The 15498-nt window shown below is 40.9% G+C and overlaps 1 protein-coding gene across 21 annotated transcripts in view; it reads left to right on the top strand.

Annotated features, from left to right (window-relative positions):
• Positions 1 to 7414: 7414 nt before the first annotated feature.
• The window catches only part of CDC42BPA (CDC42 binding protein kinase alpha), a 290122-nt gene continuing 282038 nt past the window's right edge, over positions 7415 to 15498 (top strand). For all 21 annotated transcript variants that reach the window (XM_021064440.2, XM_021064437.2, XM_021064439.2 and 18 more), the window contains exon 1: positions 7415 to 8793. In XM_021064440.2, the coding sequence (XP_020920099.1) occupies positions 8616 to 8793 (178 nt within the window). In that variant the 5' untranslated portion in view covers positions 7415 to 8615. The remainder of the gene's footprint in view (positions 8794 to 15498) is intronic.

The raw sequence follows: 15498 nt of genomic DNA, 5'->3' as shown, positions 1-15498 counted from the left end.
CACAGCCAGAGCAACGCCAGATCCAAGCCGAGGCTATGACCTACACTACAGCTCACAGCAAAGCCAGATCCTTAACCCACTGAACAAGGCCAGGGATTGAACCCGAGTCCCCATGGATGGATACTAGTTTTACCGCTGAGCCACAATGGCAACTCCTACAACTCAGTTTTAAGTTTCTGCTCCAATTCCCTGTTGAAACAAGTCCACCCCTTGTTGGCTGATGCTTGGGAACTCACATGGGTTCCTGCCTGCACATCCTCTTCCCACCTCTTTTAGCAACAAAGGCTACCCTAACGTCTAGAAGGGCCGCCATAATCCTAGCACCCACAAGACAACAATCACTGCTTCTCTAAGCCCTGTTCTCTTGGCATTGGACCACTTAAATATTAAATCACCTACAGAAGATTTCATTAAGCCACGCTTGGATTCGGTTAGCTGTACCTCGGTCACTTCCTGGAGGACTCTGAGTCTTCTGTCCTGGCTTTTTTCCCCCAGCACTGAAGTTAGCCCTGTCTTTTCTCCCTATTTGAAAAAAATCCCCTCTGCTCTGTTCTATGAGTAATCCAAAGCTCACCAAAAGGTGTACTATAACTCAATTTTTCAGAGAAATTTCTCTGCTTTATTATCAACCAACCTCCCTCTTCCAACTAAAGGATATCAACAATATTGTGATAGCTTTGCTTACAATTTATAAGTGTATCTTTGGGGATTTGTACAATGAAGGGTGAACATCACCCACTTCTACTTTTTACTTTATACCTGATGCAGATGAGGGGCTTGGTAAATGACTCTTGGTGAATGAATGAAAGAATGAGTGAATGAATGAAAAAAGTAAAATGGCTTCATAGTTTTAAAAAATGGGAATGATTGCTCTTGTACTTGTTAATGATTAGCTAATACTTTTTTTTTCTCTCACTTTAGAGCTGCACCTGTGGCATATGGAAGTTCCCAGGCTAGGGTTGGATTGGAGTTGCAGCTGCTGACCGGATCCAAGTCGTGTCTGTAAACTACACTGAAGCCGGAAGCAATGCCAGATCCTTAACCTACTGAGAAAGGCCAGGGATTGAACACACATCCTCACGGACATGTGTTCTTAACCTGCTCAGCCGCAGTGGGAACTCTGATTAGCTAATAATTTTGTGAGATGGTTAATTCCATTTTTAGTATGACGTACTAATGGGAACAAAGTTGTAGTTTTATTACCACCTAGAAATGTATTATATTTTATTATTTGTCTTTTTAAGGCCGCACCTGCAGCACATGGAAGTACCCAGGCTACGGGTGGAATCAGAACTGTAGCTGCTATCCTACAGCACAGCAACAGCAACGCTGGCTCTGAGCCACGTCTGTGAACTACACCGCAGCTCACAGCAATGCCAGATCCTTAAGCCACTGAGCAAGGCCAAGGATTGAACCTGTGTCCTCATGGATATGAGTCGTGTTTCTTCCTGCTAAGCCACAACAAGAACTCCTAGAAATGAATTCTTATATACAGAAAATGTTTGTTCCATGGTGGCTAGCCATTAAATAAATCTTACTCTTCTCATGAGGCAGGTTGAGCAAAAGGGTACAGATGGTTTAGAGAAAACCAGCTCCATTGCTGAGAAAATAGTCCACTAGTGATCAGGCGTACATGTTATCATTATGAGAAACAAAGTTTCAAGGAACAGGAAAATCTAATGTTACAGTAGAGAAAAATACTTAATTTGTTTCTTCTAACATCATTTCTTAATATTATTTTCTAGTTTTTTTATCCTGACATACACCATCCTAGTATCTGGAGAAGTGGCTGGAACAAGTCCCGAGTTTGAATACTTAGAACTTTTTTTTTTTTTTTTAACGTTGTTTCTTGTCTTCTGCATGGATTTCTGCTTGGACTTTGTAATGTTAAGGGACCTTTTCTTATTTTGAGGAAAGCCCCTCTTGATAGCTTAGATTTAATTTTCTTGAATTTTCATTTCCCTTATTCTCATGAATGCCTGGGGGGCTCCAGATACCATCCTTTGTGTGGGTTTATGTCTTGATTCTTTTTATTATTATTATTGGTAGACTTTTTATTGTGAGGAACATTGCTGACAGTGTCTTATTTCATTCGGCTGGTAAGTGCTGATGCTGCTATCCTCCGGGTCAGAGAGAGGTCACAGTCTGTTCTCAAACACAATCGCTGCCTCCACCATATGACTGTGGTTTAATTGGTCCCCGAACTGATGTGGAAGCTCCGAATCTTACTGCTGAATGGAGGGCACAGCTGTTCGGATCCTCTCACCTTCTGGTCAGTGGATTCCAAACTATTCAAGAGAGATGGCTGTTGAAATCAAAGTGAAATGATCATTTTTAAGATCCTCGACATTACAGCTCCGCAAGCTCTCTTGGTGGCTAATTTGGGGGCTTACCAACCCGACGATTAAGGGTTTCTGTTTTTGTCTACATGGAATAAACCCTATTTCAATAAACTCTTCTCTCTGGTTTTGCTCTTTGTGTGCAAAACAATTGTGACCAAATTCCTGCAAGAGAATGTCTTCCATGCTTCAAGGTTATAATAAAGTCATTTTAGTTTTCTCATTTTTTGGTTAGACAGTAGGGCTTAGTCTAATTATTAATAAGTTAATGGACGTTAGTTTTTATTAGCAACTATGAGGTGGGCTGGCAAAGCATTTCAGCACATAGACGTTATTTATTTATTTGTTGCTTTTTAGGGCCACACCCTCAGGAAATGGAAGTTCCCAGGCTAGGGGTCAAATCAGAGCTACAGTGGCTGGCCTACACCACAGCCACAGCAACACGGGATCCTTAAGCCACTGAGCAAGGCCAGGGATCAAACCTGCATCCTCATGGATACTAGTTGGGTTCGTTACCACTGAACCATGATGGGAACTCCCTTAGCAAGCAGACTTTAGAATGAATCTTACCCGGCTTGAAATCCTAACCTTCCTATCTTTCAACTTTATAACCTTGGGGAAGTTACTTAACCTATTTAGTCCTTAGTTTTTCTATATTGAAATGTTATGGACTGAATGTTTGTGTCCCCCTCCCCCCCGCCAAAATTCATATGTTGAAATCCTTTTCCCCATTGTGGTAGTATTAGGAGGCAGGGCCTTTGGGAGGTAATTAGGTTATGAGAGTGGAGCCCTCATAAACAGAATTAGTGCCCTTGTAAGAAGAAACGAGAGTTTTTTCTTCTCTCTGCTCTCTACCTTGTGAAGATACAATGAGAAGCTTGTCATCTGCAAACTAGGACGAGTGCTCTCACCAGGAACCAGTTCACCTGGAGTTCCTGTCGTGGCTCAGCAGTAACGAACCTGACTAGTATCCATGAGGATGTGAGTTTGATCCCTGGCCTGGCTCAGTGGTTTAAGGATCCAGTGTTGTCCTGAGCTGTGGTGTAGGTTGCAGATGTGGCTCAGTTTCGACGTTGCTGTGGCTGTGGTGTAGTCTGGCAGCTGCAGCTCCAATTCAGCCCCTAGCCTGGGAACTTCCATATACCACAGGTATGGCCCTAAAAGGCAAAAAAAAAGGTGATTTCTCTCTCTCCCTTTTTTTTTGGGGTGGGGGGAGGTTATGCATACCATGGCTGCCACAACTGTGGTATGCAGAAGTTCCAGAGGCCAGGGATCAAACCTATGCCACAGCAGTGACCTGAGCCACTGCAGCGCCAACTCTGGATCCTTAACACTTAGGCCACTAGGAAACTCTCTGATTTCTCTTTTTCTGGTTGGACCTTGACACATCATATATGTTTCCCTCTTTTGCCCTGCTGTCAATTTGTAATGCCCAGATATGTGAATTAACAACTATATCCCACTGCTTCCTGGTGACAACAGGAAGGAGGAGTTGGGTTTATGGAGTTCTGCAGATCTATTTTTTGTCTTTTTTAGAGCCACACCTGCAGCATATGGAGGTTCCTGGGCTAGGGGTCTAATCGGAGCTGTAGCAGCTGACCTACACCATAGCCATAGCAATGCAGGATCCAAGCTGTATCTGTGACCTATATCACAGCTCACGGCAACACCAGATCCTTAACCCACTGAGTGAGGTCAGGGATCAAACCTGCAACCTCGTGGTTCCTAGTCAGATTCGTTTCCGCTGTGCCATGACGGGAACTCCCTGCTGATCTTTCAGACCTCTCTTATTTAGTGATTAGAACCATGACTCTGGAATGAGACAGGCCTGGTGTAGATCTCTAGCTCCTGCATCACTTGCTAGCTTTTCTGTCATTCCCAAGTTATACAAGATATCTCTAAAGGTGTTTCAAAGATATGGAAATGATATCTTATCAAAGATGTGGAAATGATACTTATCAAAGATGTGGAAATGATACTTATCAAAGATGTGGAAATGATACTCTATTTCATGTGGTTATAATGATTGAATTGAATAATATGCTCAAAGTACTCTGGAAGGTATTTTACACATTGTGAGTTCTGTAAAAGAGGCAATTATTAATTACAATGTCTCCCTCCTCCTTTTTTAAATAAGCCTTTGCAGTTGGTATTACTCATATCAGGAGGCACACATGAAGTGAGGACAAGCATTTGCTGGTGTTTTATCCTCAGAGGGTGCTATGCCAAGTCCATCAATTGCAGGGTCGGGATGTATCAGCTGGGCTGAAAGGGGATGGAGTGAAATGTTTGTGTGTTACTATACGTGAAACTCTGCTGTGACTCTCATCTGCTTTGGACCCTGTTCAATATTGAACTGATACTTATTCTGGGGTAAGATAGAGCAAGGTAAGAGTGGGCTGGTTGTTATCAATATTAACTGACGGATTAATTCTGCTCTTAGGCCAGAACTGGAGGCTTCCTTGGACCAGGCTTAAAGACTCTTGCCTTAATCTTTTCACTCTCTTATCTCTCTGTCCTTTCCTGCCCTGTTTCCTTTCTGAAAGGTCAAAATAATTCCCAGCAACTTCCTAAAACTTTTTCTGATTATTTCAAACACACTGTGCTTGCAGTGGTATACATCAAGTCTCTGGGCCCCCCAGCAAAATTTCACAAAAGAGACCTCCTCGAGGCTCTTTATGCAAAGAACACCCTGCCATGCAGCCTGTAGCACTCATGTTTTGCAGAAGCACTTCAAGCACTGTGGGGCTGCTGGGGCTGCGCCTTTCTTTGGCTTGAGACCGGTTTCATTAACAAGCATGTTCACACTTCAACCGGAACATTTAAAATAACACCCACACAATGTGTTTAGTGTCTAGTTAATTATTAAGTCTCTGAGCTTGAATTATTCAAGCAAAATTGATTGGGTTCAACCTTCCTACTTCTCTTTGTGCCTTTTTTTTTTTTTTTTGAAATAAAGTAAGTTCTCCCTTTACTGTCTAAATAATGTGGAAAAGGTTATTAAGCAACCATCAATACCCTAGACTGTGGGTGGCTCCTGAGTGCTAACAGCATAGGTGGCAAGGACCAGCAGCGTGACTCTTTTGTTAACGTATCTGTATCTCATATATATTCACTGTTAATTAGCATTTATTGTGATCTAATATGGCTTAGGTTCTCTCTTAAACTCTTCTTTAGAGTTATTTACACGTTGGACAAGTAGGTATCTTGGAGCCAGCTCTGTGGTGTCAAAGCAGAGAAATCGCTTCTTTCTTTGTTACCCGACCTCATGGTCAAGTGAAAGGGTAAAAGCATTTTGGCTTCACTGTTAAAAACCATGCTGTTGAAGAATAAGGGCTGACCAGAAAACAGGCTCATTATATATTAAGTGAAAACAGGAGGCTCTAAAACTGTCTTTTATTGTGTAACACTTTTATTAAAATTCATAGGAAAAAGACTTTAATAAACACCAAAATATCATGTGTGTTAGGATTAAACTTTTTGCTTTTCTACTACTTTTGTAACTAGCCAACACACACATGTAAAGATGTTCTGCCTAGAAATGATCCATCTTTTGTCTGAGGCTATGTAAATATCTCTCTTGTGTTAAGAGCTTGTTGGAAAAAGAATGCTGTGCCATTTAAGCCACACCAAGTGTAGATTTCACAAAAGATTCACAATGTTTTGTGAATGACAGCAATTTGAATAATTAATGTTAGGTTTTATTTTTAGACTTCTAGACCCTGATTTCTAGTTCTTCTTCAGCTTCCCTATGGGCAATTGTGGGCATGAACATAGTAAACCTAACTGCCTCACGGGTGTAGGAAAGGAATATAAAATAAATGTATTTTGGACAAAAATTATGGAGGAGATGGCAGTTTTGAGAAGGAAATGACAGATATGCAGTGACCCAGTTTAAGGATACATTTAAATGTGGGCTCTTCCATGAAAAATTTGTAGAGCGTTCTCCTAAAATCGAGATTCAAAAAACCTGGAAGGTCCTAATTGCATCAGGAACTGTACCTGATGAATGACCTGCCTTTGCTGCCGGGTTAACCTGGAAGGTCCTAATTGCATCAGGAACTGTACCTGATGAATGACCTGCCTTTGCTGCCGGGTTTCTGTGCTGTGCCGTGGGGTTACGTGCGCGCCCACGAACAGGGGATGGAGATTTGACGATAGGGGACTATCTTGACTCCCCTTCATTGGCTGAATGCCTCGTAGGTGGTAACCTTCGCTGGGAATAAACAGGCAGCCGCTAGAATAGTTGTGGAAGAGAAAACACTGTGCTCTACAGAGGGAAACTTTTGGGAACAGACTAGGGAATTCTACTCTCGCGCACACACTCAGGACTTGGAGGGTAGCGCATACAAGTCTGTCATTGTATTTGTCCTGGGTAATGACACAAGAGGTGGTGCAATTAGACACCAAGGAAATCATTACTTCGGAATGCTTGCGAACTGAATTTGGGGGGCGAGAGGTGAGCAGGTAGAGATGGTGAGAAAGACACGGTCTTTTACGGAGGTGTTGAAAGCCTTAAGCTGTCAGCTTCTGCGTCCCCTTAGCAAACGCGCCAGTCAGGTGGTGCCTCCGAGGACCAGGAGGAAGCCCCGCTTCGCGATCCGTACGAACCAGAAGCCTCGAGGAACCGGGAGCAGCAGCGCGACGGTGGCGCAGTTCCCAGCCCGCGCCCGGGTCCTCCCGCCTCCAGACCGTCCGCTCCCGCCGCCGCCGCCGCCGCCGCCGCGGCCTCGCTAGTCCTCCCGTATCCCTGCATTCCACGTTGCGGCTGCCGCAGCCTGGGCTGCCGAGGCGTCCCCACCCTCCCCTCGGGGTGGTGCAGGCGCCCGCGCCCCCCGCCCCCACCCGCCCAGGGCCTGGGCTCGGCTCTGCGCGGCCGCAGGACCGGACCCCGCCGCGCCGGCTGGGCTCGGGCGGGGGCGGGGCGGGGAGAGGGCGTGTGCGCGCGTGTCGGGGGAGGGGGCGGGGGCCGCCATATTGGATCCGGACTCGTCGGCGAACCTCCGCCTGCGCGCGGCGGGCCTGGAGCAGCCTCGCGGAGCCCAGGGCGCGAGCGCGAGAGGACGGGGAAGGCGGGGGAGGGGTGGAGGGAAAGGAAGGGAGTGGCTGCGAGCCGGGCTGCGGCAGCCCCTGGTCTCCTTACCAGCGGCACCAACCCCTCCTCCGGCGCCTCGGCCGCTTCCCTCCTTGCCGGGGAAAGATGCCCTTAACCCCGGGGTGTGAAGAAGGAGGAGAACTAGCTGCCGGAGCCGCCCGCGCCCTCGCCGCCGCAGCTGCTGCCGTCCGCGTCCTCTGAATCCAGAAAAGCACCTCCTCGCCCGGGCGTCGGGAGCGTCGGCGGGCGGGCGGCCGCGGTGCTGGTGAGGGGGAGACCGGGCTCTCCGCCCGGCGCGGCCCAGGCCGGCGGCCCAGCGACCACCGACATGGAGCGGGCTCGGGCGGCCGAGTAGCCGCCGCTCCCGGAGCCGGGGGCGAGTGCCGCCCGCAGCCAGTCAGGCCCCTGGGAGAAGCGGGGAGAAAAATGAAGAGTTTTCATCGTAATCCGTTGGAAATGGGACTAACTGCAAAGCCTTAGGAAGAAGGAGCTCAGGAGGAGAAAGGAAAAGCCTCCTCCGGGGAAGACTTGGCGTGCTCCGAGCCCAGGGCTGCTTCTGGGACCTCGCCACCTCCCTTTCCCGCTGGAGAAATTGCCGCTGAGGCGTTATCCCAGTGGTGGTTGGGAGGATTTGCAGCAGAATTTTTGGTTTTCCCTCCCCCTTATATACATTCTGGTTTTTTCCTCCCTTTTCGGTTTTCCTTCTGCCTGGGAAGTGAATTGCTGATGCAGATCGGACTTAATTCATTAATGATGCAACCGGATTCGTTTCAGGATTATGTTGCACGAGTTGAATTTTGAATGAAGGAGAAGAGTTTTTTTCTTTTTTCTTTTTTTCCCTTTTTTAATAAGAAGTGTTGACTCTTTGGTTCGCTGTACTTTTTAATTATTTTATTTAAATATACGACTTAATTGTATTATTCTTTGAAAAATGTATTAAATATCTATTTTATGATAACTTTCCCTCAAGATATATGTATATGTGCGAAATTGAAGACGCTTCAGTTAAGTGAGGTTCCTGGTGGGTTGGATGTTGCATTCAGCCCCGGCACTGCATGACAGTTGTTTGAATAACAAGTGGTTTATTTTTAAAACCACAGCTTTTACAATTTAGGATCAGATAATCATAGTCAAAGTCGTTCTAGTTATTGCAAGAAAACCCAGCCGAAATTGAAGCAAACATGTCTGGAGAAGTGCGTTTGAGGCAGTTGGAGCAGTTTATTTTGGATGGGCCGGCTCAGACCAATGGGCAGTGCTTCAGTGTGGAAACGTTACTGGATATCCTCATCTGCCTTTATGATGAATGCAATAATTCTCCACTGAGAAGAGAGAAGAACATTCTTGAATACCTAGAATGGGGTAAGTGTATTTAAAATAAAACCTCTTTAGCTGGGCATAAAGATTTAATTGTTGTAGGGAGTTATCATGATAAACTCTACTCTGTAATGAGTATATTAATATATATATATTTGGTATGTTAAGTATATTTAATAATAATAGCATATATATTAAATCAGTATATATGCTATATGGTATATATTATGTATTTAAATGTATATGCAATAAAAGAATAGGCAGCAAGTATTCAAGGTTTTTTTTTCCTTCTGGTTTTTGGTAAATATTTTCCCAAGAGTAAAACATGCCACTTTAGTTGTTGCCTTGATTTAATGAGGAACTTGTGAGGAAGGACTGTGGTTTTTGGTCAGCAGCAAGAGATTTTGAATAATTCTGTGATGGGCAAAAATGGATTGTTGCTCACGGCTGTCTGATGCATGGCGGTATATAACAGGCGTTCAATTGGAAGGTATTTATTGGTGGAAACATTCCTTGCCAGGCTTCGGAAAATGAGGGAGATATTAAAATATCTTAGGTCAACAGAAACTTGAAGGTGGTCGTCAGTGGGTTTTATTACATTTTGATATAGTACAAGCAAAGGAAATTACTAAACATGGACTTACCAAAAATTGTCATACTTGTAAGATGACATAAATAGTTTAAAATTTTTGTGTTAGTAGTTGGTAGAGAATGTTTGGGAGCAGCTCCTGCCTGCCTGTGAGTTAGGATTTACTCACAATTTAGTTCAAACCTAACCTGGTTAAATTTCGAGTTTTCTTTTTCCTAAGTATAGGTGTGATGTAAAAGATCTAGGTAGGGATGTAGATCAATGAAGAGAGCAAATGCTGCAGGTGACCTTCAAGCTTGGAAGCTTAAGTTCTTCCGCTTCCAGTGTTCCATGTGAGCAAGTTCCAGCATCCACCAATTCTCTGGGGAAAGATTATACAGCATCACCCAGACCTATGTTGGTACCTTGACTTTTGAAGGATATTAATCAAAGATGTGTCTTATACCTTTGGAATGCCAAAATTTGAGTTGTTGAAAAGTTTTTATGCTAAAATGGCTTTGTTCCCAAGTAAAGCTTTATTTTTCTGAAGTAAAGGTCAATTGGTGATCGTACCATTTTTTAAAATTTAAGATTTATGAAAAATGTGTTTGTTAGTAAATCACTTATTCAAGATTGCCTACACATGATAACGTTAATAATTAAATTTGCTAGTATCAGAAGGTTTTTTTTAGCAACTTTATGTCACAGGGTTTAAAAAATATATATATTTGAAATGTGAATGGAATGATTTTAAAAAACAGACTACTAGAGTGTAAGAATGTGAGAATTCTAAATCATCTTTCAAGAGACTGTTCTCTGAAGAATGAGACAGTTTTCACTCTGGTGATAGATTTGTGAGTATATGTCTTTTATGTGTAGAGTAAAATATTTTATAACAGTAGTTTTACATGCCATGTTTCATAAATTTAGAAATTTTTTAGTTTTTTTTTAATTTAAAAAAGATTTTGGTACTTTTAGGGTTACAGTTCTTAAATTATAGTTCCATAGTGATATTCTAGTCTGTGATTATGATTGTCATTTAATGTCTGTTCTTTCTCATCTGCAAAATGATGGGAGAACTCTTTATATGTATTGGTTTTAAATGTAATTTAAAAATTATGATAAAAGAAATCTATATCCTCAGTTGCCTTTTGATTATTAAGGAGTCACATTTATTGTATGAGATATTTTGCTGTACTGTCAGAATAATTTACGTATATTTTCCACTGAACATGCTTCCTTGGATCTTGTTTCTACATCATTATTAAAAAAAACTTTGTATATATTTAAGCCAAATAAGAAAAAAGTCAAATAGGTATTTGGCCAAATACATTTTATTAGTAGATTTACAATTTTAAACCAAGGATTTTTCACAGTTTAAATTAAGTTTTAGTAGCATCCTTCATATTTTGTCTTTTTAGAAGTCTGATGTGATGTAACAAAGATACAATCTCTTAAACTCCTATTGTGTTTCTCAATAAAGAATAAGAAACCAGAATTATCAGGCATTGTTTTGTAGGCTTTGGGACTAGACAATGCCACTTAAGTATCAGACATTTTTAAGTTGGAGTGTGAGGTCTTGAAAGTGGGAGTTATCAACCATAGAAATTTGGGTAAGGAGTAAGTAAAGAAAGTTAAGAATGGAAAAAGCTTTCAAGAAATACATCATGAGTAGTAGTTACCATCTTTAAGTTATTTGAGAATTTAGGTTATTTAAGAATGTCGATCACTTCATTATTGAAATACATCAGCTGTTCTTGGCATGTGAATTGATTACTCTCTTCCGGGGAGATGTCTTATTGAATTCTCATTACCTAACACTATATAAAAAGCAAGTTAGAGGAGTTCCCTGGTGGCCTAGTGGTTAGGGATCTGGTGTTGTCACTGCTGTGGAGTGGGTTTGTTCCCTGGCCTGGGAACTTATGCATTCTGGTTGTGGCCCAAAAAACCCCCAACAAACAAAAAAGCCGAGTTAGATCAAAGAAGTTTCCAGATACTGAATTGACCTCAACTTAATTCTTTAAACAGTATGTTTTTTGGTTTATCATGGAAATTGAAAGGGATTTTTTGTTGGGGTTAAATTTGGTAATTTAGATTTCCCTTCAATGGTACAATTTTTAGTTTGAGTTTTAAAAGACCCAATATTTGCAACAAGAGAGCAGTGATAGTTAAATACCCTGTAGTACATGCTGTATATTTGTGTTTGGCTCTCTGTACTAATGCAAATGTCATCTAGATATAGCTTATTTTTTGCTGATACTTTTAAAAATGGAGACAGCAAGATTCTGTCTGTCTTCTTTTTCCATCAGTTTCACTTTATTCTTAGTTATGGTCCATTTCACTTTTATATTGATACAGTTAATGTTTTGCTCATTACAGTATTGGAACAGTAAGAACACTAGCAATTCAAAGTCAGATTTTTTTTTTTTGATAGTATTCCTTGTTCTTGGTGTTGATGGCTTGAGGGAGGAATTGCATAGAGCTCTAGAGAGGAAGAGGGGATTAAGGCAGTAAGCGACAGAGCAAGGACATATGAGTGCCTTAAGGCCAAAAGTCATTTTTGAATTTAATAATGTATATTTTCCAGTTATAGCCAAAAAGATTTGAAAGATTATGTTCTGTCTTTGTTTTTAAGTTGTTGGAATGATTATGGTTTGTATGTTTTGTTTATAAAATGATAGTTTTGATATCAGTGGTGTAACTACAGTGAGTTATAGTGGAATTGTAGAAGTAAAAGTACCTTTTACATGGTAAGCTAATTTGCTAGTAATGACTAAATGAATACTATTCACTGAATTGGCTGTCCTCTACTTTGAAATGGAAAATTGGAATTACAGGGACTTCTTCACCAATTTACTTAAAAAATAGGTGTAAGATAATTTTAATCCAAAAAAAATGCAAGGTTCTCTGTATGTGGATAACTGGTTTTTTGATGATTTCTGAATCTTGGACTTTAAATATTTCATTTAAATCCTTAACAGGAATTTTATAGCTTATTCATTGTATACACACACAATAGTCTGAATGATTAATAAACTTGTTACTAGAGTACATCAGCAGGTACTGTGGTTTAAACTTTTCATTTCATCAGAGTATTTTTTTTTTTTTTTTTTTTTTTTTTTTTTGTCTTTTGCCATTTCTTGGGCTGCACCTGCAGCATATGGAGGTTCCCAGGCTAGGGGGTCTAATCAGAGCTGTAGCCGCTGGCCTACACCAGAGCCACAGCAACGCGGGACCCAAGCCGCGTCTGCGAGCTGCACCACAGCTCATGGCAACACCGGATCGTTAACCCACTGAGCAAGGGCAGGGATCGAACCCACAACCTCATGGTTCCTAGTCGGATTCGTTAACTACTGTGCCACGATGGAAACTCCATCATCAGAGTACTTTTAAAGCTTATTCACATTTTTCGATGTGTGGGTCATTTAAGTGAGGTGATGATGGCTTGATTCGGAGGATCTAAATCTTTTCTTTGTTCTTCACATAATGTTCCTCATTGTTAGCTTTTCCTGAGTAGAATATTAATACTACTATTAATATATTAACATTAATATATGTAATAACTATATCACATTATCAAAATGTTCACTTAATGCAGATGATTAGGTTTATTTTCATATATGTCTTCAATTAGAATCATCGTAAATGTCATCAGAAATATAGCTTGGGCACTTGTTTCCTTTATATTAGTCGCCTTATAGTCTAATCTCTTCTAAGCGTAATAATACAGTTATTCGATCTATCACAATGCTGGTACACATGATAGAAACATGTTCAAAAGTGGTGGTTATTGTTTTTCCATTTTTCTTCTATTTCTTTTTTTTTTTAAAGGGATCTATTGCTCTGTGAGTGAGAACAGGGGTGTCAAGAATTACACTAATGATTTTAGGAACTTCTTTATTTCATATGGAAATATAAGGCGTACCTTAGCATAGCAGTGTAAAAACAAGTAGCATATAATACATTGAAAATTTTATGAACCCTCCGTGATTCCTAGGACTTGACTTATATTAGATAGTAAGCCCAGGCTATTTTAGGGTAAAAGAACTGAGCATGTTACAAATTAATATTTTATTGTACTGTACTTATATGGTAGTCAGAAATTTCTTCCAAAACCTTTTCTCTTCATGTACACTTCTTGCCAGTATATTGTATATATTGTTCATTGGTTTTTATCCTGTTGGGTTTGATAGGCTTTAGAATCAATTTACTAAGTCCAACTAGCATTTAGAAAATTAAGTATACAGGAATAGAAAATATCAAATACATCATATAAAGAAAGAGTAAGTACTATTACACAGAACTCTTGTGTTTTCTTGTATTACTTACTGAAGATTGGGATCAGAAGAATTTGAACTCTAGTGTGGATGAGGCTAAACCATGTTGACTGTTTAAGAGCGAAAAAATTATAGACAGTTCTTGTTTTCAAAAAGCATACATGATAAAATTAGGGACAGATAGAAGGATTTCAAGAAAAGAAGTTTAGGTAGGGACAACATACTTGGAAGAAGGGTGGAAGAATGGGAGAGAGGAAGAATGAGAAAATGAGCTTGAGTGTACTGTTTTCCTGGGTTGCAACTTCAGTCTGACTCATGAGTAATTGGGTATTTTTAATTTAGAAGAACTTAATGGACAGAGGAATTAGCTTCACTCCTTTGCATTGTCTTTGATGGTTCACTTCCTTCTGACATCTTTACTTCTCTGACTCTGGGTTCCTAGATGTTGACTTCCATTGATTGTCAGAGTTGTATAAGCTTGTCAAACAGGAGGGATATGACCTATTGATATTGGTTGTAGTTTTTTGTTTGTGCCTTTCGATTACTCCACATGATCGTTGGAGTAGATGTAGGTGAGAAGGTTTTGCTAGTTCCATAGATTTTTCTCATCCCTTGTTAGGAAACTTCCAGTGGGGGTGATTTCAAGTTTTTAAGTAGCGAAGACCAAGAATTGCTCAGCAGGTTTTGCTGTCTTGAGTCAAGAAGTTCTTGCCATAAAGATTTTCTTTTAGAATGACCCACACTATAAGTGTAGGTCATCCCAGACATATGAATGGTTGTATTTTTTTTGTCACTGCATGTACAACTCCTTTCCAGATCCAGGGGATTTCCTTTTTTCCCCTTTGATGCTGATCACAGTAACAGAGATTGCTCTTCCCGGCTACTTGCTCCATTGCTTCCTCTTCAGAGTGTTTACTTTTTCTTGTTAGTAGGTGGGGAGTGGCTGGCCCTCTATTGGCTCACACCCCTCCCCCAACTCTTGTGTGGCTTTATCTGCTGCTGTAAGAGTAGCACTTTGGCTTTCCTGGTTTAACAGGAGCATCACAGAACTGGCTCTCCACTTTCCAGTCTCACTGTTTGCCCCTTAATTCTTCCTCATATGAACAACTGTTCATTTGGGGCCTAGGGTTTCTTTACTCTAGCCCTCCCCGGTTTCAAAATGTGTTCTGGAAATCCTTGGGATATTAGTAGGTGTTGTGTGTGTGTTGCGGGGTGGTTTATGTGGCTAAATAAATTGGGGAAACTATTTTAAACAAGTTAAACATTAACAATACTGTGGGTTATCCTTGAATTTATCATGTTTCGAGGAAGGTGGCTGGCAACCAGTGTTCCATGGAACACCCTTTGGGAAATGCTCTTTCACTATGAGGTCATGATGTCTCATGTGTTTGGTTTGAAAGGGATAATTATGAGGGGAAGTTTGGGGCACTGTGTGGTTTGGAGAGAATATCCAAATCTGGATACATTAGATCTTACTTAATGGTTGTGGACTTTTAATTGTCCTTTGTGTGATAGTCATGTGAACTGAAAGATAAATTTAATCATGGCAGAGTAGCACAAGAGTGATTCTGGTGGACATTTGCTTCCAGGAAAAGTACCTTACGAAGTAGAATAAAATCAGATATTATAATGAACCAGTGCTGCTAATCTCTGAAGTCCTTGAAATTACCGACAAGTCTCTATTTATGACCTTTTCTTGCCCTAATTAAACTTGCTTTTCAAGTATATGCGTTCTCGACAAATTTAGAAATTTTCACTTTATCTTTTGCAGCTTTAGTTACTGTAATTGTAACATGTTGCAAAACTATTGTCTGTCTATTGAAGTAATTTTACATATAACTTTGTGATATTTAAGATCATGGACATGCAATTTTAGCATTCATTATAGTATTAAATACAGTTTTT

This window comes from Sus scrofa, chromosome 10, assembly GCF_054392235.1.
Source record: "Sus scrofa isolate SSC_HxYL_T2T_F1_AM1 chromosome 10, Sscrofa_HxYL_maternal_Yorkshire_Landrace_v2.0, whole genome shotgun sequence".
Taxonomy (NCBI): Eukaryota; Metazoa; Chordata; class Mammalia; order Artiodactyla; family Suidae; genus Sus; species Sus scrofa.
This window is presented reverse-complemented; position numbering and strand designations above follow the sequence as displayed.